General features: G+C 42.1%; 1 protein-coding gene across 3 annotated transcripts in view; it reads left to right on the forward strand.

Annotated features, from left to right (window-relative positions):
* tafa5a (TAFA chemokine like family member 5a) overlaps window positions 1-21,096 on the forward strand; it is an 849,608-nt gene that overhangs the window by 435,753 nt on the left and 392,759 nt on the right. For all 3 annotated transcript variants that reach the window (XM_086010303.1, XM_086010301.1, XM_086010302.1), the window contains exon 2: window positions 15,864-16,013. In XM_086010303.1, coding sequence (XP_085866429.1) covers window positions 15,864-16,013 — 150 coding nt within the window. The remainder of the gene's footprint in view (window positions 1-15,863; window positions 16,014-21,096) is intronic.

A 21,096-nucleotide genomic window follows, 5' to 3' on the forward strand; every position in this document is an offset into this window, starting at 1 on the left:
TGGCTGCAGCTGTTGCTAAGCTACAGAGACGCTTGCAACTCGTGGCCATTGTTCTGAAGCTGTTACGATAGCTTTCGGTTATCCAGAATTTTTGATGAACCGGCACCATGTCGGTCCCATCCGTGCCGGATAAAAAAAAGTTTCCTGTACTGCATGCTCCAACCACAGCTCCCTCTTTCCTCCTCCCCTTGTAGTTTTTGTACAGGGATAGGTTTGATAAGCTTGCTACTGATTCATTTCTTTGGTTGAGTGCAGACTGTGGCTAATTTCAGGGCCTTGCTACTTTAAAACTTAGTGAAACTAATCTATCAATGGACAGTGAAGGGAAAAAGGCCTAAAAATAAGGCTTCACGTCCTACTTCAATCTGAATTATAAAAGACACTTTAAAAAATGTATTCAGTGTGATACATTATAATTTTAACTTTGCACACTACAGTGCTATAGAAAGCAACAAATACAAATCTTGCTTTGAAGAACAAGATTCCTGAAAGCATTAGTCATGATACATTTATGTTAACTATATGGAGTTCTTTATACAACAGGATGAGCTTTAAATTCAGTAGTTGTTCCATAAGATTTCTTTGTTAGATTTTTATTTCAATAAAAATGTTTGCAATGTATTTGTGAAAATTTTGTTCAGTGTTTTCAATCAAATACTATATTTTTACAACAGTCCTTCTGCCACTATTTTGAGTTTATATAGGTAATTACTTTCCAGAGAACGTCACAGCAAGGAATCCAGGAAGACTAATGTGCTTTAGCGTTTCATGGATGTGATGTGACTCGCACAAAACCACTTAAATATGTTCCTTTTCCTTGGAGTGCACTCTCCTTCACTATTTCAAATATTTTGAGCTTTTACCCATACATAAATAGATAGCTCAAAAAATGGTGGTGGGTGGTAGACTTTTAAAGGATCTATCCTCCAAGCCAAGGCAGAATTGTTGGTGGTGAAATAATGGAATTTATTGCTTAAAAAATGTTATAAAATACATTTTGGATTTTTATTAAAAATAAATATTTGAATACAATTTTTTGGAAATTACAGAAAGGTAAAGCTATAGCCTAGATATCATGGTTGGGGGCAATATTAGCAGACAAATAGTTAACATTTGTATGGAATTCATCTGTCTGCTATTTTAATGCAGGCGTTAGCCATTATTTGCTGTAACTGGTCAATGAACGGTGAATGGCACCTGCTGCTATTTAGACTTGCCCATGCCTGTTTAATCGCCACGATCTTTTGCCCTGCAAGTTGCTGGAAGTGTGAGCTGGAAACGGGGCAGCACCCTCTACAGGGCATCAGGGATCTGAGTGAATAGGGCAAGAAACTGCATATCTCCATAACCAATCAGATTGAAGAATTGTGAAATTAACAGCGGAAGGTCTGAGCAGGAACTTTTCTTTATATTCGTTCATGGGATGTGGGCATCGTTGGCAAGGCCAGCATTTATTGCCCATCCCTAATTGCCCTTGAGAAGGTGGTGGTGAGCCACCTTCTTGAACCGCTGCAGTCCGTGTGGTGAAGGTAATAGACTTCTTTGTAGTGGTTTGGTACAACTGAGTAGCTTGCTCGGCCATTTCAGAGGGCAGTTGAGAGTCAACCACGTTGCTGTGTGTCTGGAGTCACATATAGGCCAGACCAGGTAAGGACAGCAGATTTCCTTCCCTAAAACATTAGTGAACCAGATGGGCTTTTATGACAATCCAGTAGTTTCATGGTCACCATTATTGATGCTAGCTTTTTTATTCCAGATTTATTTAGAGGTACTAGAAAGGCTGGCAGTACATAAGTCACCTGGTCCAGGGGGGATGCATCCTAGGTCGCTGAGGGAAGTAAGGGTAGAAATTGCGGAGGTGCTGGTCACAATCTTCCAGTCCTCCTTAGATACAGGGGTGGTGGCAAAAGACTGGAGGATTGCAAATGTTACACCTTTGTTCAAAAAAGGGGGGGAAAGATAAACCTGACAATTACAGGCCAGTCAGCTTAACGTCGATGATGGGGAAGCTATCGGCTAAGGGATAGAAAACAGAGAGTTGTGGTGAATGGCTGTTTTTCAGACTGGAGGGAAGTATACACTGGTGTTTCCCAAGGTTCTGTACTAGGACCACTGCTGTTTTTTTTAATATACATTAATGACTTGGACTTGGGGGTATAGGGTGCAATTTTGAAATTTGCAGAATACACAAAGCTTGGAAGTGTAGTGAACAGTAAGGAAGATAGTACTGCAATAGACTTCAAGAGGACATGGACAGGCTGGTGGAATGGGTAGACACATGGCAGATGAAATTCAACGCAGAGAAGTGTGAGATGATGTATTTTGGTACGAAGAATGAGGAGAAACAATACATGCTAAATGGTACAATTGTAAAGGGGGTGCAAGAAGAGAGAGACCTGGGTTGTTTGTGCATAAACCTTTGATGGTGGCAGGAGAGGTTAACAAAATAGTTAGTAAAGCATATACGAAATCCTGGGCTTTATAACTAGAGGCACAGAGTACAAAAGCCTGGAAATTATACTAAACCTACAAAAAACACTCGTTTGGCCCCAGCTGGAGTATTGTGTCCAAATCTGGGCACCACACTTTAGGAAGGATGTGAAAGCTTTGGAGAGGGTGCAGAAGAGATTTACTAGAATGGTTCCAAGGATGAGGGATTACAATTACATGGATAGACTGGAGAAGCTGGAGTTGTTCAGAGCAGAGAAGGCTAAGAGGAGATTTAATAGAGGTGTCTAAAATCATGAAGGGTTTAGATAGAGTAAATAAAGGGAAATTGTTTCCAATGGCTGAAGAGTCGATAACCAGAGGGCACAGATTTAAGATGATTGGCAAAAGAACCAGAGGCGACAGGAGGAAAAACTGTTTTATGAAACGAGTGGTTTAGACTTGGAATCACTGCCTAATAGGGTGGTGGATACAGATTTAGTAGTATCCTTCAAAAGGGAATTGGATAAATACTTGGAGGAGAAAAAATTGCAGGGATAAGGAGAAAGAGCGGTCGAGTGGTACTAACTGGATTGCTCTTTGAAAGAGCCTGCGCAGACTCGATGGGCCGAATGGCCTCCTTCTGTGCTGTGCTATTCTATGATTTTATAATACAGATAAAGATTGGCTTGTTGATCAAAAGGCACGAAAGATACTGAAAAACCATATTAAAATATGTTATACATTAAGGTATTAAATCCAAATGTGCATTTTTACATTTAGGAAAACATACACTTGTGTCAGAATTAGTAAATTACAGTTAGTAAATCTTCAGACAGCTGGAATTAAAGGTGATATTTAACAAAGTCAACATGCTATAAATCACAATCAGTGGAAGACTGCTAGGGATAATTAACCTGGATTTAAATCTGTTTTATAAATAATTTTGTACCTTTGAGAAAATTCATATTATTACACAAAGATTTATTACATTTAATTTTAGCCAAACTGAGCTTTATAGTAAATTAATAAATTGATTTACATCAGCCATATTACAGCTATCCTCAAAAAGATACCTAGTTTACGATACCTAGGACAAACAAATTATTGTATAAATATAGAAATTGGAATTGTCTGATACTTGTTTTAAAATCATGCAACAAAAATTATGAAAGTATTTTGAAACTACAAACCGTTTAATTTGGTTTAGTTAAGTGACAGTGTTAATTTGGATCAGAGAATTGAATTGCTCTTGATTGAGGGAAGTCAAGCTTTACCAATACTTACACCCTATTGGGGTGTTTTATAATGTAGATACCATCACTGTAGGAAATTGTGATGCTATGGCACTATTGAGTAGAATTGCTCCAATGCATTTCATTTATCCTGTGGGCGAAGTGAGTGTTTAACATGTATTAATTACTGGCGTGTGCAGCAGGCCATTTACCCATGTTTTGTGTCTCCTCCTGAATTCCTCTTTGATGTCGAACGTTCCTCGCTGGTATCCAGCAATGAAAATTCTGGCCGCGATTTTGCCGGCACTCAGAGGGCGGGTTTGGAGGTGGGTCAGAGGTTAAATTTGTTTTGATTGACAGCGGGTTTCGATCCCACCGTCAACCCGCCTCCAAACAGCTTTCCCAAGTATCGGGTCCCTGATTTGGGAATGGACCCGACACCTAGCGGTGGGAAGCGGATTAAAGGCAATTACCTGCCTATTAACAAGCACTTGCCAGTTGGTTTTGGCCTCTTTTTTGGATTTTCCCACTTCTGGGTCGGCTTTCCCGACATCCGGACACCATGCCAGGTAAGTGTGACATGTTGTGAGTCTGCTGTAATGTTTGTGGAATGATGACAGTTGCAGAAGTGTTGTGAAGGATCCAATGTTGCTCATGGTGAGTTTCAGAGCAAAGAAAATGTTGGGTACTGCATTTTTAATACATTTATAGATTTCTTTAGCTTACAAGTTTTTAAATCCATGTCCAGTGCCACCTCATTGGGAGAACATCCCTCACCAGTGACAGATCGCTCCTGTCACCTCACCTGCAGCTGCCATCTATTCCAGCCTATGGAGGAAGTCATTGGAGAGCCTGGGTGCAAGAGGTCACCTTTGTGCAGTGATTGTCAGTGTTTTCAGCACCTCAATGCTGTCAAACACTGAGAAATCAACTGTCAAAATAAAATTGTGCGTGGTCCCTTTAATGAAACCGACAGATGACGTGTCATCAAATGACGTCATCAGACCCGCTTCCTGTTAACTGGCCAGCAAGCCCGCAGGGTGGGCTTAACAAGGTCAATCAAGGCAAAATCACGTCTGTGGACCGGAAGCAGATGGGGGCGGGACTGGAAGCCGGAAACCGGCTGACCCGCACTCAACTCGCCTCCATTAATAAAATCGCGGCCTCTGTGAGTAACTGCAGCTGAGCTTGTTGCACTTACCATAGAACATGTAGATAGCATTTGTACAGAGCTTAAGTCTGAATTGAGGGGAAGGAACACAGGAGTGTATAAGGTGAACTGAAACCAAGGCCGCGATTTTCTCTACCTCAGCGGGTGACGTCGGTGGCGGGTTTCAGCCCCGCTGTTGGCTCCATCCCAAACTCTGACATGACTTTTCCCTGATTGGGCTTGTTAAGCCCACCCAGCGAGTTTCCTGGACAATTGAAGGAAGCGGGTCTGATGACATCATTTATGACGTGTCATCGGCCGATTTCCTTAAAGGGACCATGTGCAAATTTACTTTGACATTTGCGCTGTCAGTGTTCTACAGCATTGAGGTGCTGCAAACACTGACGAGCATTGCACAGAGGTGCACGGCTAGACCCAGGCCCCAGGCTCTCCCATGACAGCATGCAGGGAGGTCCTCTTCCCTTCCAATGGGCGGAGGAGACCTCCCCAGGAGACCAACGCAGCCTGGTTGCACATTGTACAGGAGGACACGAGCAGGGATGTCATCAGGAGGACCTGGCTGCAGTGGCGCAAAACTTTCAATGATCCCAGTAGATCATGAAACATTATTGCAAAGCCACACTCAACCTCAACCTCATCCTGCTGTGCCACTCATCACATCCCCGTCACTCTGCCTTCCCTACCCTACTCCTGCACATCCTTACTCACACCAACTTACCTTGCACTTCCTATCTACATTATCACTTCCCCTTCTCACTAGCCACCGCTTACACTCACCCTCATCCTAGTGCAATCATACCAACTAATAACACACAAGGGTAGGCACTAGCCAATGTTTGTGAAGCTTCTGTTAATATGCTGTCAAATATTGAAATCTTTATTTTCAACACTTTGCGTACCCCTTGCAATGCTGATGAGTGTGAAAGGAATGGCTTGGACATTGTAGGGATGCTTTATGTTGTTGGTATGGGGTGGTGCCAACCTGCCAAATCATGTGTCAGCCAGGTTGTGCAGCGTCAAGTGAAGTAAATGTGGCCATGGTGAGGCCATCCTCGGCCTCCCGGGCAGCAATGTGGTCGGGTGCTGATGTCCTGTGCAGCACCAAGTGATTGTGGAGAAGGTTGGTGTGTTTGTTGGTGCTGCTGGTGTGCCTGGTGCTGCTGGTGTTGAGGCTGATTGTGGTCAGATTCTGAGGACCAAGATGGGAGAGTATAAAGTGCACCCATGCTGATAGAATAGATGGCAGGTGAAGTAGAGATGACAGAAGTGATCTGTCAATGGTGGGAGAGGTAATGAGGTCAGACTGCATGGAGACTTGTGTAAAGATTTGCAGCATCCTGAATCTGTAGTGGAAATGCAGTTTAGAGATGCTAGTGTTTAAGGGAAGGTATCTGAATCAGCTGGGAGCTTTGAGCTGACATTTGAAGCTCTCAACTCATCAGCTGATTCAATGGCCACTGACCTCCCGCCTCAGCTTCACAGCCAAGGTCTAGACATAGCGGGAAACCCATGGGAGACCTGTGAAAGTTAAAAAGCTGGGGAAAAAAGCATTAAGTGGCTGTAAACAAGCTATTAATGATTTGAATTGAGTCCCCCGTCGCTGCATCTTGGGTCTGCTCAGCACTGACAGACCCGACATCGGGAAATCGGGTTCCTGATCCACAGTCAACCATTTTAAATTTCACAGCTGACCCGCCACCAATCGGGTCGGCTGAGCGCCGGAAACATTACGGCCCAAGATCCTGTGGGAGAGTGGGAAAGTTTAAAAGAAAAATAGAAAGACTTGTATTTTTATAGAGGCTTTCACGACCTCAGTGCATCCCTTTGGTGTTTTACTTCCAATGAAGTACTTTTGAAGTGTAGTCACTGCTTTAATGTAGGAAACGCGGCAGCCAATTTCGCACAGCAAGCTCCCGCAAACAGCAACGTGATAATGACCAGGTAATTTGTTTTAGTGATATTGATGATGTCATCTAAAACTCTGCTGCCCATATCCTAACTCGCACCCAGTCCCGTTCACCTATCACCCCTGTGCTCACTGACCTACATTGGCTCCCGGTCTCGCAGTGCCTCAAATTTAAAATTCTCATCCTTGCGTTCAAATCCCTCCATGGGCTCGCCCCTCCCTATTTCTGTAAACTTCTCCGACATCCTTGCGTTTCTCCAATTCTGGCCTCTTGTTCATTCCTGATTTCCATTGTCTCACCATTGACGGCTGTGCCTTCAGCTGGCTAGGCTTTAAGCTCTGGAATTCCCTCCCTAAATGTCTCCATCTCTCAACTCTCTCCTTCTTTAAGATGCTCCTTAAAACCTACATCTGTGACCAAGCTTTTGGTCATCTGTCCTAATATCTCTTTACACGGCTCGGTGTCAGATTTTGTCTGATAACGCTCCTGTGAAGCGGGTTGGGACATTTTACTACGTTAAAGGCACTATATAAATCCAAGTTGTTTTTGGTTGAGGGATAAATATTGGCCAGGACACCGGGGATAACTCCCCTGCTCTGCTTCGAAATGGGATCTTTAATGTCCACCTGAGAGGGTAGACAGGGCCTCGGTTTAACATTTCATATGAAGGAGGCAACTCTGACAGTGCAGCACTCCCTCAGTACTGCTCTTGAATGTCAGCCTAGACTTTGTGCTCAAGTCTCTGGAGCCTGTTCCTGTGCCCAAGATAGGTGACAGCTTCTTAGTATCAAGATATGATTGGCTGCATTCTGTGGAATTTTTTTAAAAAACAATCAACTTCAGGATCCTAAAAAGAGCTTTGTGATCTGCCAAAATGATGCTTTCTGAAGGGAAAACAAAAGATGGCTGCTGCTGTTGTAACTTGCATTGTACCAGTAACTGTACACAGTTGCCCAGCACACGACCAGTAACGTGCTGGCTGTGTTCTACTCCACTGAAAGCTTTGTTAGGTGACTTGGGTAATTCTATTTTGAACTTCAGTGCTATTTTACGAAATGTATGTATGGAAGCATTAAGTTTTAGGTCTTAATTAAGAATATTGTTGACTTCATGCTGGCCTCTGTATGGTAGCCATGCAATTCCACAGGCATAGATCAGTGAAAGGCTATGCTGTGTGAGAATACTGACCTACAGTTTATAATGTCATGTTGCAAGCTGTAAAACCTATTTTAGTGGTTTGTTCTTATTCTCTTTCATGTCCTGTTATGTAATGGTTCCATATGACTGCTTAAGACTTGGAAAAAAAAGCAAAGCAAGACTGCGAATACTCCTTTTGTATTATATATTCCATTCAAGTACAGAAATATCTGTATGGCTCATCACTTTTTTATTACTGATGCAGAGATAAAAAAATGAGCATTTAAAAAATATCAGTGCTGAGCTTTTAAGACAGCCCAATCTCAGAGGCACAACTCAATTATCTTTTTGTCATAAAATGGTGTAAAACCTTTCATCAGTAACACTCCAGGCACGTAATAGGATTTCCACTTCACAATTTAAAAAGAGCACTAACCATTTGCAGGACTCAGTGGCTATGTATATTTGTAACTTAGTAATACTTCTTATCAAATGGACAACAAATAGCTCGCCCACAAATGGTATTAACACATGCTCTAAATTTATAATTTAAAAAAAGCAGGACTGGGTGAAGTAATGCAGCTGAGCCAATCAGAACCCAAGGCAGCAAAGGTGTGTGCATGGTACGGTAGCATTAGGAACACTTTGCAGATTTAATCTCATTAAGCACATCATTAACTGCTTTACAAGTGGTTCAGCAAGATTATCATGTTCCAACTGGTTGTTCATCTACATTCGTTAGAATACATCTTGCCTCACAGGATTTGCCTTATAACTCACAGAAATCAAAGGTAGTCCACCATCTACACAATTTTAGTGCAGACAAAGGAATTTCTAGTGATATTGAAAAAGGATCACGAGTAACTCATGTCCTGCTCAGCATCTTCTCCCTCCCACTCGCCCTAAGGATTTGCATTAGTGGTACTTAAATACAGATTACCTGGTCATTTACTTCATTGCTGTATGTGAGGGTTTGCTGTGCACAATTTGGCTGTTTTTTTTGTGTTTGCCTACATTCCAACCGTGACTACATGAGGAAAGTTCTTCATTGTCCTGATGAAAGGCACTAAATAAATGCAAGTTAATTCTTCCCACTTAGTATTCAGGTTACCATGGCCCCAATATTAGTGAAATGCTCCATTTTATTGGCGTATTATGTTGAAATAAAATGTAGTAATCTGGTGTGTACCTGTGAATATGGGACGTGCAAAAGAACTGGACAACACAATGGATCAAAAAGCTATCTTTTCACCTCTGGGATCTAGGTTTGAATCCAGCCTCGAGATATAAAATAAAGATTGTCTCTCTTGAATGGCTGTTTAAACTTTGAAATGAAATGACATTGGAAACTCAACAGCTTTGATCCCAATGGCCATGACCCCACAGCACAAACTGACCTCAAAGCCTCCACTAATTGGTACACCATTGGCTCAGAGGCCAAAAGGCCAAAAAGTGTGATAAATGGAACAGTCACACTGGAGCAGTAAGTTGCTGAGGTACATTGATATGGTAATGTAGTGGAGCTTTGAGATTACATCTGGCCAATGCCATTTGTGGCTCAGAAATGCTCGGTGCAAAGTGGGGGGGGAAAAAATCAGTCCCTTTGTACTATTATCTTTTAATTTTAAAGAGGAAAAAATGTTTAAAACGTTTGGCTCAGATGATAGCAACATTGCCTCAGGGTCAAAAGGTTATGGATTTGAGCCCTACGCCAGTGCCTTAGCTCAGTCTAGGCTAACGTTTTAATCCAGTACTGAGGGAAAATTGCATTGCCCAAGCATCCATTTGTTAAATGAGACATTCTCATTGAGATGTACATTAAAGATAACTGACACTGTTTGAAGATGAGAGATTTCTTCCAGTGTTCTAGTCAACATTTTCCCTCAATAAATTCCCCACCCCCTAAAAAAAATTAATTGGTTATTCATTTCATTGATTTTTGTGGGATCTTGCTAAGTGCAGAAGAACATAAGAACATAGGAGCAGGAGTAGGCCATTTGGCCCTTCGAGCCTGCTCCACCATTCAGTAAGATCATGATCATGATCTTCTACCTCATCTCCACTTTCCTGCACTATCCCCATATCCCTTGATTGCCTTAATACTCAAAAATCTATCGATCTCTGTCTTGAATATACTCGATGACTGAGCCCCCACAGCCCTCTGGGGTAGAGAATTCCAAAGATTCACCACCCTCTGAGTGAAGAAATTTCTCCTCCTCTCAGTCCTAAATGGCCGACCCCTTATTCTGAGACTGTGACCCCTGGTTCTAGACTCCCCAGCCAGGGGAAACATCCTCCCTGCATCTACTCTGTCAAGCCCTGTAAGAATTGTGTATGTTTCAATGAGATCACCTCTCATTCTTCTAAACTCTAGAGAATATAGGTCTAGTCTACTCAATCTCTCCTCATAGGACAATCCCCCCATCCCAGGAACCAGTCTGGTGAACCTTCGTTCCACTCCATCTATGGCAAGTATATCCTTCCATAGGTAAGGAGGCCAAAACTGTACACAATACTCCAGGTGTGGTCTCACCAGGGCCCTATATAATTGCAGTAAGATGTCTTTACTCTTATACTCAAATCCTCTTGTAATAAAGGCCAATATACCATTTGCTTTCCTAATTGCTTGCTGAACCTGCATGTTAACTTTCAGTGATGCGTGTACAAGGAAACCCAGGTCCCTCTGAACACCAACATTTCCCAATCTCTCACCATTTAAAAAATACTCTGCTTTTCTATTTTTCCTACCAAAGTGGATAACTTCACATTTCTCCACATTATATTCCATTTGCCATGTTCTTGCCCACTCACTTAGCCTGTCTAAATCCCTTGAAGCCTCCTTTCATCCTCCTCACAACTTACATTACCACCCAGCTTTGTATCATCAGCAAGCTTGGCTATATTACATTTGGCCCCCTCATCCAAATCATTGATGTAGATTGTGAATAGCTGAGGCCCAAGCACTGATCCTTGTGGTACCCCACTAGTTACAGCCTGCCAACGCGAAAATGACCCGTTTATTCCTACTCTCTGTTTTCTGTCCGTTAACCAATCCCAATCCCATGAGCACTAATTTTATTTTGTAATCTTTTGTGTGGCAGCTTATCGAATGCCTTCTGAAAATCCAAATACACCACATCCACTGGTTCCACCTTATCTATTCTGCTAGTTACAACCTCAAAAAAGATTCGTCAAACACAATTTCCCTTTCATAAATCCGTGTTGACTCAGCCCAAACCTATTATTATTTTCTAAGTGTCCTGTTAGCATGTCCTTAATAATAGCTTCTAGCATTTTCCCTACTACTGATGTCAGGCTAAGTGGTCTGTAGTTCCCCATTTTCTCTCTCCCTCCTTTCTTAAATAGTGGGGTTACATTTGCCACCTTCCAATCCGCGGGAACCGTTCCAGAATCTTTGGAATTTTGAAAAATGACAACCAATGCATCCACTATCTCTACAGCCACCTCTTTCAAAACCCTAGGATGTAGGGCTTTTGTAGGGTTGTTGTCTTTGCTACATAACACCGGTCACGACACTTCCAAGACGTTCATTGTTTGTGACGCACTTAAGCCATTTCTGAGAGATGTAATATTGCACCATATACAGCAATAAATTCCTTTCTTCTTCCTGTGGGCTCAATTGATAGCACTCTCACTTCTCAGTCAGAAGGTTGTGAGTTTGCTCCAATCTCACTCCTGTACTTGCAGTTGTAATCTAGACTGGTACTTCAGTGTAGTACAGGGGGTGTGCGGCATTGTCAGAGAGGTTGTTCTTCAGCTGAGACATTAAACCATCTGCCTGTTCCAGTAGTTCAAACATATATTACAGATCACAGGCCAATATTTAATAGAATCATGGAATGATGCAGCATAAAAGGAGGCCATTCGGCCTATCGTGTCTGTGCCAGCTCTTTCAAAGAGTTATCCAATTAGTCCCACTCCACTGCTCTTTCCCCATAACCCTGTATTTTTTTCCTTTTCAAATATATATTCAATTCCCTCTTGAAAGTTATTATTGAATCTGCTTCCACTACCTTTCTTTTCAACATAACAAGGATTTCAAAGTGATCATTTAAAATGGCTATCTTGTTTGGTGACATAACAACAATGATTGCATTTCAAAGTGATTCATTGTATGTGAAGCACTTTGGGATGTTTCTAAGAAAGATGATAAGGCACTAAATGGATGCAAGTCTTTCATTCATATCTCAAATTGCTAAATTCATATACACAGAATGTAACATACTGACTGCACTCTGGATGTTGATAAGCTCCGCATAAATAATAGTGGTAATTTTAATAATGCTACCGCTGAGAGTTATGCATTAGCTCCAGCAGGTCCATGTGGTTATGATATACGTTGCATTTAAAATTATACAATTTTTTTCCTCTTAAAATGCTACAACATATGTGGCATATTCTAAACGGCATCCTGCAGGCTTTGTAATTAAAGGCTAATGTCATTTTCTGAAAATGAGCATTTTTTGCCTCCTAGTGTGGAGCTCAATCTCTAAACAAATTATATTGGGCACCAAAAGCAAGTTAAGTCAGTGGTGTATTTTAAACATATTTGCATTTCATACATCACTCTAAATCAGTTGCTTAATTAATGGGTTAGTGTAGAAGTTTTGTATTTGATGAACTGTTAACGTGATGCTTAAAGTTTTAAGCAATTAATAATGTTTTGAGAACTATATGGGTGAGGAAAGCAAGCTTGTTATTCAGACTAAATCATGTAGCTTGAAATGGAGTCTATTAATTTATAGCAGCCATCACCGAAGCATGTTCATCTGCAAACATTGACAATCTGATTGAACCTAAATAAATTATTTGAGACCGATATAAATCCCTTATTAAAGGTTTAGAACATTTTCTATTCGTTCCCATTGGGGCCTCAAAATTCCATGGGCTGTGATCCCATGTCCTCCCTCCAGCACTGACTCCTGCTGGAGTTTGTGAGGTCTCTGGGAGGACACCTCATGTGCATGGGGCCGGTGGACAGAAGTACTACTTGGGCACTTCTGTGGTGTCTGCCCCATGCTCCATGGGGGAGGGGGGGGGAGAGGGTTGGGATGGGGATGGGGGGTGCTGCCTAGGCCTTTGTACATGACCTTGCCATAGCCCTGAGCAAGGAGGGGGAGGGGGGGTGCCGATCCAATTTTTTTTCAATTTTCATTTTCAGGGTCCAGGTTGTTTGCCACTTGCTCTAAGAGCTGGACTTTAAGGAGAGTCTTAAAGGAGAAGAGGGAGCTTTGGGAGTTGAAGAGGTGTAGAGACACAATTCAAGAACATGGCACCAAGATAATGAAAGTACAGCCACCAATAGCGGGATAAAGGCCGGGGAGATGCACAAGAGTCACAGGATTAGAGGATTTGCGAGGGGCGGTGGGGGGGGGTTATAGGCCTGAAGGTTGTTATGGAGAAAGGAAGAGTTGAGGCCAACATTCCCATTAAGCTGCATGGCCACGCAGATGTGCACGGGACCGGCTTTTCCGATGTTAAGTTTCGCGCATACTCAAAACTGTGAATGGGCCGCGCACCGAAAAAAAGTTAGAGGGAACATTGGTTGAGGCCATGAATGAATTTAAACACAAGGCTAAGAATTTAAAATTTTGAGATGTCAGGGGACTGGGAACCATTGGAGGTCAGTGAGCACAGGGGTGATAGGTGAGCGGCACTTGGTGCAGGATAGGTTATGTCTGCAACATTTTTGATGAGCTAGAAATAAAGTGGTAAAATTTCTCCAATTATTTTGCATCCAATAATCGAATCAATCCAAAATTGTTATCTCAAGACTATTTTAGCAATATGCTCAACCGGAGTTCGCTATTTATCAGTTTTCTTCTCCTGTGGTCCTTTCACAGTGAAATGTCCATATTGGAGGACAGAGTTGTGCTGTGGGCTCATGTCCAGCATAGCAACCCCAGAGGCCTTTTTTTCTCTCTCCTATTTTTTTTTAAAGGCTCCATATGCTTTTTAGGTCTGGTATCCAGGACTCTCACGTCATTTAATTTGCCTAATCAAGAGAGTTAAGTTAACTAACACGGACTTGTAAATACTACTGTTCACTTGCTGTGTGCCTGGGGAATGCTTATTTCCTGGGTATGAAGCAGAGAAAAAAAGGCGAAGACATGTGATATGGTTGCCTGGGAATCTCCAAGGGGCAGTGGGAGACAGAGGGCTTGTGCATGCAGTAGGCATAATCATGCAAATGAGGCAGGAGAGATGTAAAGGTGCATACTGCCTCATTTTCATGTCTCATTGCTGAGTGGACGCCTATTTGGATGTGCACCCAGAAGAAGTAGACCTTAGGACTTGCACCCAGTTCCGCTGAGATTGCAGGATCTGAGACAGGTAGACAAAAAGGACCTGGAGGACTCTATAAGGTAGGCACCCTTTTCCTTCTGCAGGTCCTTCAGTGGCGCTTCGGGGCTGGAGGCAACCAGAGGGCTCCACAACCAGCAGCAATTAGATAGTCATTGTGCATGCAGCGAACTCGCCTCCCTGCTTCTCGGCACTGGCTGTTCCAGGGAGTGGACCTGCACCGCAGAAATGTCTGGCCTTAATAAACAACCTGAACCCAGAGAGATATATATGGATTGAGGTTGTGTCACCTAAAGTGAGCTTTGCCTCACTAGTGTCCAAGTGAGAGGGACAGTAAGGAAATCTAGTGCTGTACCCTTCTTTTGGGTATGCTGCTTTGTTAATTGTGGTCACATACAGTTTGAACGTCACTCCTAAATCCGTTATATTATTTAACCCTTGTAATGTTTCACTCTTCGCTGTGTGGCCACATTTAATATTTCTGCACCAGTATTGATTTGTGTAAATTTATCAATACTATATGCCATTTGTAAGCGTAGATGGTCTGTTGGAAGCTATGAATTTGATGGACTGAGCTTTTGTATTTCCATGTTTCTTCATGTTCTTATCTATTTAGTTTTTTTTCTCAATCCCAAGCTCTGCTTCTCAGATGCACTTAGCTGTCCTAAATAATGACCTACTTTTATTTAAATTAGTGATTTAAAAAAAAATCCAGATAACCAGTGAGGAATATTTGTTTGTTATTGCCCTCTGCTATTGATCGTATAAACTTTGCATTATCAATTTTTTCAATATGCTCTTATTATCCAAAATAAAGTTGATTAAACTTGCAGGATGTGATCCTTTCATTTCCACATTCTGTGAATTTAATTGCAGAGAAAATGAGACTCCTATGGTTCAGTGCAAATGCTGAGGCTCTTTTCTCCTTTACATTTTAAAGGAAGAGGATGAAATTATGCTAGAATTTTGGGATATTTGGCACAGGGAGGCCAAGTATACATGTGTCTCAAGTAGTTTTTAAGTTTATATATATTCTATTTCAAAAATACATGGAACATGCTTCCTTCAATGTATTGTGCATCAGCTACCTGAAAATTAACAAAATAATACTAAAGGCACCTGGAGTCTGCATTAATGCTGTCTCTATCAAATCATTTTTACAGCCACAGAAAAACAGTGCACTGCAACGAAAGGGGAGCAACACAGGTTTCAGTTTATTTCAGTTGTGCCAAAGTGTGTTTGGATCGCAGAATGTAGCACAATCACACTTTTGCAATCACGCAAACAAGATAAAACGTTGTCTGATACAGTTCATGCTCATTTGGAGATTGCTGCTAATAACTACTCACTGTCCTAATTTACTTTAGGTGTGCCACTCACAAGTCATAAAACTATGTTTTGTAGTTGTCATACAGAGAAACATTATACATAATTCCAAGGCTGGAAAGAAAGAGCGCTACTTAAAGTATTAACTGGAAGTCATTCCCTGAATTTTAAAATGCACTGTTGTAGATATTTATCTCTCTTATCTGTACGCGGATGCTATTTAAATATATTTCTGGCAACCTCGTTTTCCTTGTATGTGGATAGAATGTGATACTGTTCATGATTGTTCTGGTGCAGCTCACACATTAACACCGGGTGCTTGTATTTTTTTTCCAGGTCAGCTCGCTGCAGGTACCTGTGAGATAGTCACCCTGGACAAAGATAGCAGTCAACCGCGAAGGACTATAGCCAGACAAACTGCTAGGTGTGCATGTAAAAAGGGGCAGATTGCTGGCACAACGAGAGCAAAACCAGCCTGTGTGGATGGTAAGAATATAATACATAGATTTTAAGCTTAAATTTTGTTTTTTCCTGCTTCCTTTGTCAATCTACAGAACAACCAAAGTTTACAGAATGGGACTTGATACCCCAAGCTCTTCGACACTCAGAAATGTCAATCATTTCTATTGTGATCAATAGGAATTAACATTAGTTTGGGTGGGAAAGAGAAATTTACATATGTGCAGCGGGAATCCGTTGCCAATTGTTCCAGCCTGAGATTGGATGGAACAGCCGATCAAAAGGTAGCTATGCAGTCAGAAGAAATGGAGTCACCAATAGCAGATGGAGAACTGCATCTTTTTACACAGTTACATCCACCACTCCATATTTTAGCTTGCTGAATGTTAAAAGACATATAAAGTACACATGTTACTTTCATGATTGGTTGATGGGAGTTCTGTGTAAGGTGTGCTCTTGTTTTTTTTTTATTGAAATAGGAATTGCAGGAGAACACACTGACCCTGTTAGGATTTCTTTACTTACTAGTATTTAATTCAATGATTTTTCTTTCAAGAAATCCATTTACTGGTGCACTTGCTTTGCAGTCAGCACAGAAGCACAACAATTACTTTGTTGATTTTTGAATACTGTACATGGAGTTCATTGGAAAGGAGTTGGTGCACATGGAGGTATTAATAATACGGCAATAAATCACCACACAAATATTATTCAATACTTCATGTGATGAGTCAACAGGGTGCACACAAGTAGCATTCCACATAACCGCATTCTATTTTATGGAAAGAAGTTTATGCACAGGGGTGTAATGGAAGGTATACAGTATAATGTGAAATGTTTACAGGCTGATGTAACCGGTAGCATACGGCTGCTTCATTCAGGTCCTCGACTGTGACGGCAGCACTTGCTGCAAGAAAGGGCGGCAGCAGCACTGGTACAGTTGGCTGGCTTGACTTTTACGGAATTCTCTGAGTAGGTTGGGACTCTACTCATTGGAGTTCAGAAGAATGAGAGGCGATCTTATCGAAACATATAAGATTGTGAGGGGGCTTGATCGGGTGGATGCGGTGAGGATGTTTCCACTGATGGGTGAGATTAGAACTAGGGGGCATAATCTTAGAATAAGGGGCTGCCCTTTCAAAACTGAGATGAGGAGAAACTTCTTCACTCAGAGGGTAGTAAATCTATGGAATTTGCTATCCCAGAGAGCTGTGGAAGCTGCAACATTAAATAAATTTAAAATGGAGATAGACATTTTCCTAGCAGATAAGGGAATTAGGGGTTATGGGGAGAGGGCAGGGAAGTGGACGTGAGTCTAGATTCAGATCAGCCATGATCCTATTGAATGGCGGAGCAGGCCCGAGGGGCCGTATGGCCTACTCCTGCTCCTATTTCTTATGTTCTTATGTTCTTATATTACAGCACAGAAGGAGCCCAGTCGGCCCATCACACTTGTGTAGGCGGTTACCCGCTTAATCTCAATCATTTGCCCTTTTATGAATTGTGTTTCTGGTAGAACATTCCATGACTTAACAATCAAAAAAAATTCTCACAATCTCGTTCTTCATTCTTTTGGTGATGATCTTAAATATATGCCTTCCAGTTACCAATTGACTGACCAGTGAAGAAAGATTTTGGCCTATTTATCTTTAAAAAAATTCCTCATAATTTTGAACATCTGGATTAGATCTCTTAATCTGCATTGTTCTAATGATGGTTAATAGGAAAATGTCGTGGGACCAGGAGAAACAACGCCACAATTCCATATTAACTCAGAAAATGATTGAAACAGCTGAACCAGCTGGCTGTACCATTGTTGCTGCCACTCTTATTGCAGATTGTGGGAGTTCTCCTCTTCCACCCCTGTCCCCCCTCCCCACTCACTGCTGATTCAAGCACCTCTGTCTACCCTCCTCTGACACTTGTGACTCTATCGGCTCTCTGCACACCTCCCTCCTGATTCTGGCACCTCTCCTCCTGATCCAAATTCTGACCTCATTGCTCTTGTAACTAGGGGACAGGTGGTGGGCTGGTAGCTACCTGCCTGTGGGTGATGGGTAGAGACCAAGGCCAGAATTTTGCCTACCTGGACGGGTCCGGTGTGGGTAGTGTCCATGGTGGGTCGTGAGTGGCTCTATCCCACTGTTGAAAATGAACTTACCTTAATGGGCCCTATTAAGCCCTCCCAGCACGTTACCCAGCCCAATTAGATGGAGCGGGTCTGGTGACGTCATTCATGACACGTTTTCAGCTGGGATTATTAAAGGGACCATGGTCATGTTACATTTGAAGTTTCACCTAACATAGTGCTGTCAGTGCACTACAGCATTGGAGTGCTGCAAACATTGACAATGACTGCACAGAGGCAGAGGGCTGCACCCAGGTTCTCCAAGAGCGCGCAGGGAGGTCCTCTTCCCTTCTGATGGGTGGAAGAGACCCCCCCAGGAGACCAAAACAGCCTTGTTGCAGATTGCAGAGGAGGTCACCAGCAGGGATGTGGTCAGGAGGACCTGGGTGCTGTGCCGCAAACATTTCAATGCTCTCATTAGATCAGGAAATGTTAGTACAAAGCCACACTCAACTTCATCCTGCTGTGCTTCTCATCACTTCCCCATCAATCTGCCTTCCCTACCCTACTCCTGCACATCCTTACTCACACCAACTTACCTTGCACCTCCACCCATCCCTCTCTATCTACGTTATCACTTCCCCATCTCACTAGCCACCCCTCACACTTGCCCTCATCCTAGTGCAATCATACCAACTAACAACACACATGTAAAGTTTCTGTTAATGTGCTGTCAAACATAAAAATCTTTATTTTCAACACTTTCCGGTCTTGGACAGATTTGTGTGAACCTTTGGAAGTGGCTTAGTGAGTTGCAGTGAATGGTAAGACATAACGGTACCCCCCGCAATGGTGATGAGTATTTAAGGAATGGCTTGGGGATGTAGGGATGCTTTACGGTGTTGGTGTGGGGTGGTGCCAACCTGGCGCATCATGTGGCAGGCACATGGGTGTACAGCGTAAAGTTAACTAAATCTGGCCATGATGAGGCCATCCCTGGCCGCCCTGGCAGCAATGTGCTCAGGTGCTGATGCCCTGTGTCCTGTGTCCTATGCAGCATCAGGTGATTGCAGAGAAGGTTGGTGTTGTTGGTGCTGCTGGTGTTGGGGCTCATCGTGGTCCAATTCTGAGGACCAAGATGGCACTTGGATCTAAATCTGAAACTAGGGTCTTAAATCTAAACAAAGCAAACTACGTAGGTATGAGGAGCGAATTGACTAAGGTAGATTGGGAAAATACATTAAAAGGTATGATGGTAGAGAAGCAATGGCTAGCATTTAATGAATTAATACATAATTTACAACAAATATACATTCCTTTAAGGCACAAAATCCCCACAGGAAAAGTGGTCCAACTGTGGCTAACAAGAGAAGTTAAAGATAGTATTAGAGCAAAGGAAGGGGCTTATAATGCTGCCAAAAAGAGTAATAAGTCTGAGGATTGGGAGGATTTTAGAATTCAGCAAAGGAGGACCAAGAAATTGATAAAGAAAGGGAAAATAGAATATGAGAGTAAACTAGCGAGAGACATAAAAACAGACTGTAAAAGCTTCTATAGATCTGTAAAAAGGAAAAGATTAGTGAAATTAAACGTAGGTCCCTTACAGGCTGAAACAGGAGAAATTATAATAGGGTATAAGGAAATGGCAGAGAAATTAAAGAAATATTTTGTGTCCGTCTTCACTGAAGAAGACACAAAAAACTTCCCGGAAATAGTGGAGAACCAAGGGTCTAGCGAGAATGAGGAACTGAAAGAAATTAGTATTAGTCAAAAAAATAGTACTGGCAAAATTAATGGGACTGAAAGCCGATAAATCCACTGGACCTGATGGCCTACATCCTAGGGTTTTAAAAGAGGTGGCTATAAAGATAGTGGATGCATTGGTTGTCATCTTTCCAAATTGCATAGATTCTAGAACAGTTCCCACTGATTGGAAGGTACCTATTTAAGAAAGGAGGGAGAGAGAAAATGGGGATCTACAGACCAGTTAGCCTGACATCAGTAGTAGAGAAAATGTTGGAATCTATTATTAAGGACGTGGTAACAGGTCACTTAGAAAATAATAATAGGATTGGGCAGAGTTAACATGGATTTATGAAAGTGAAATCATGTTTGACAAAGAGGTTGTAACCCGCAGAATAGATAAGGGGGAACCAGTGGATGTGATGTATTTGGATTTTCAGAAGGCATTCGATAAGCTGCCACACAAGAGGTTATTAAATAAAATTAGGGCTCATGGGATTGGGGGTAATATACTAGCATGGATTGAGGATTGGTTAACGGATAGAAAACTGAGAGTAGGAATAAACGGGTTATTTTCGGGTTGGCAGGCTGTAACTAGTGGGGTACCACAAGGATCAGTGCTTGGGCCTCAGCTATTCACAATCTATATCAATGATTTGGATCAGGGGGCCAAATGTATTATATCCAAGTTTGCTGATGATACAAAGCTGGGTGGGAATGTAAGTTGTGAGGGGAATACAAAGCGGCTTCAAGGGGATATGGACAGGCTAAGTGAGTGGGCAAGAACATGGCAAATAGAATATAATGTGGAAAAATGTGAAGTTATCCACTTTGGTAGGAAAAATAGAAAAGCAGAGTATTTTTTAAATGGTGAGAGATTGGGAAATGTTGGTGTTCAGAGGGACCTGGGTGTCCTTGTACACGAATCACTGAAAGTTAACATGCAGGTGCAGCAAGCAATTAGGAAAGCAAATAGTATGTTGGCCTTTATTACAAGAGGATTTGAGTATAAGAGTAAAGACATCTTACTGCAATTATATAGGGCCCTGGTGAGACCATACCTGGAGTATTGTGTACTGTTTTGGTCTCCTTACCTAAGGAAGGATATGCTTGCCATAGATGGAGTGGAACGAAGGTTCACCAGACTGGTTCCTGGGATGGGGGGATTGTCCTATGAGGAGAGATTGAGTAGACTAGGCCTATATTCTCTAGCGTTCAGAAGAATGAGAGGTGATCTCATTGAAACATACAAAATTATTACAGGGCTTGACAGAGTAGATGCAGGGAGGATGTTTCCCC

This window comes from Somniosus microcephalus, chromosome 17 (assembly GCF_052327205.1).
Source record: "Somniosus microcephalus isolate GS21.2 chromosome 17, FLI_Smic_1.0, whole genome shotgun sequence".
Lineage (NCBI taxonomy): Eukaryota > Metazoa > Chordata > Chondrichthyes > Squaliformes > Somniosidae > Somniosus > Somniosus microcephalus.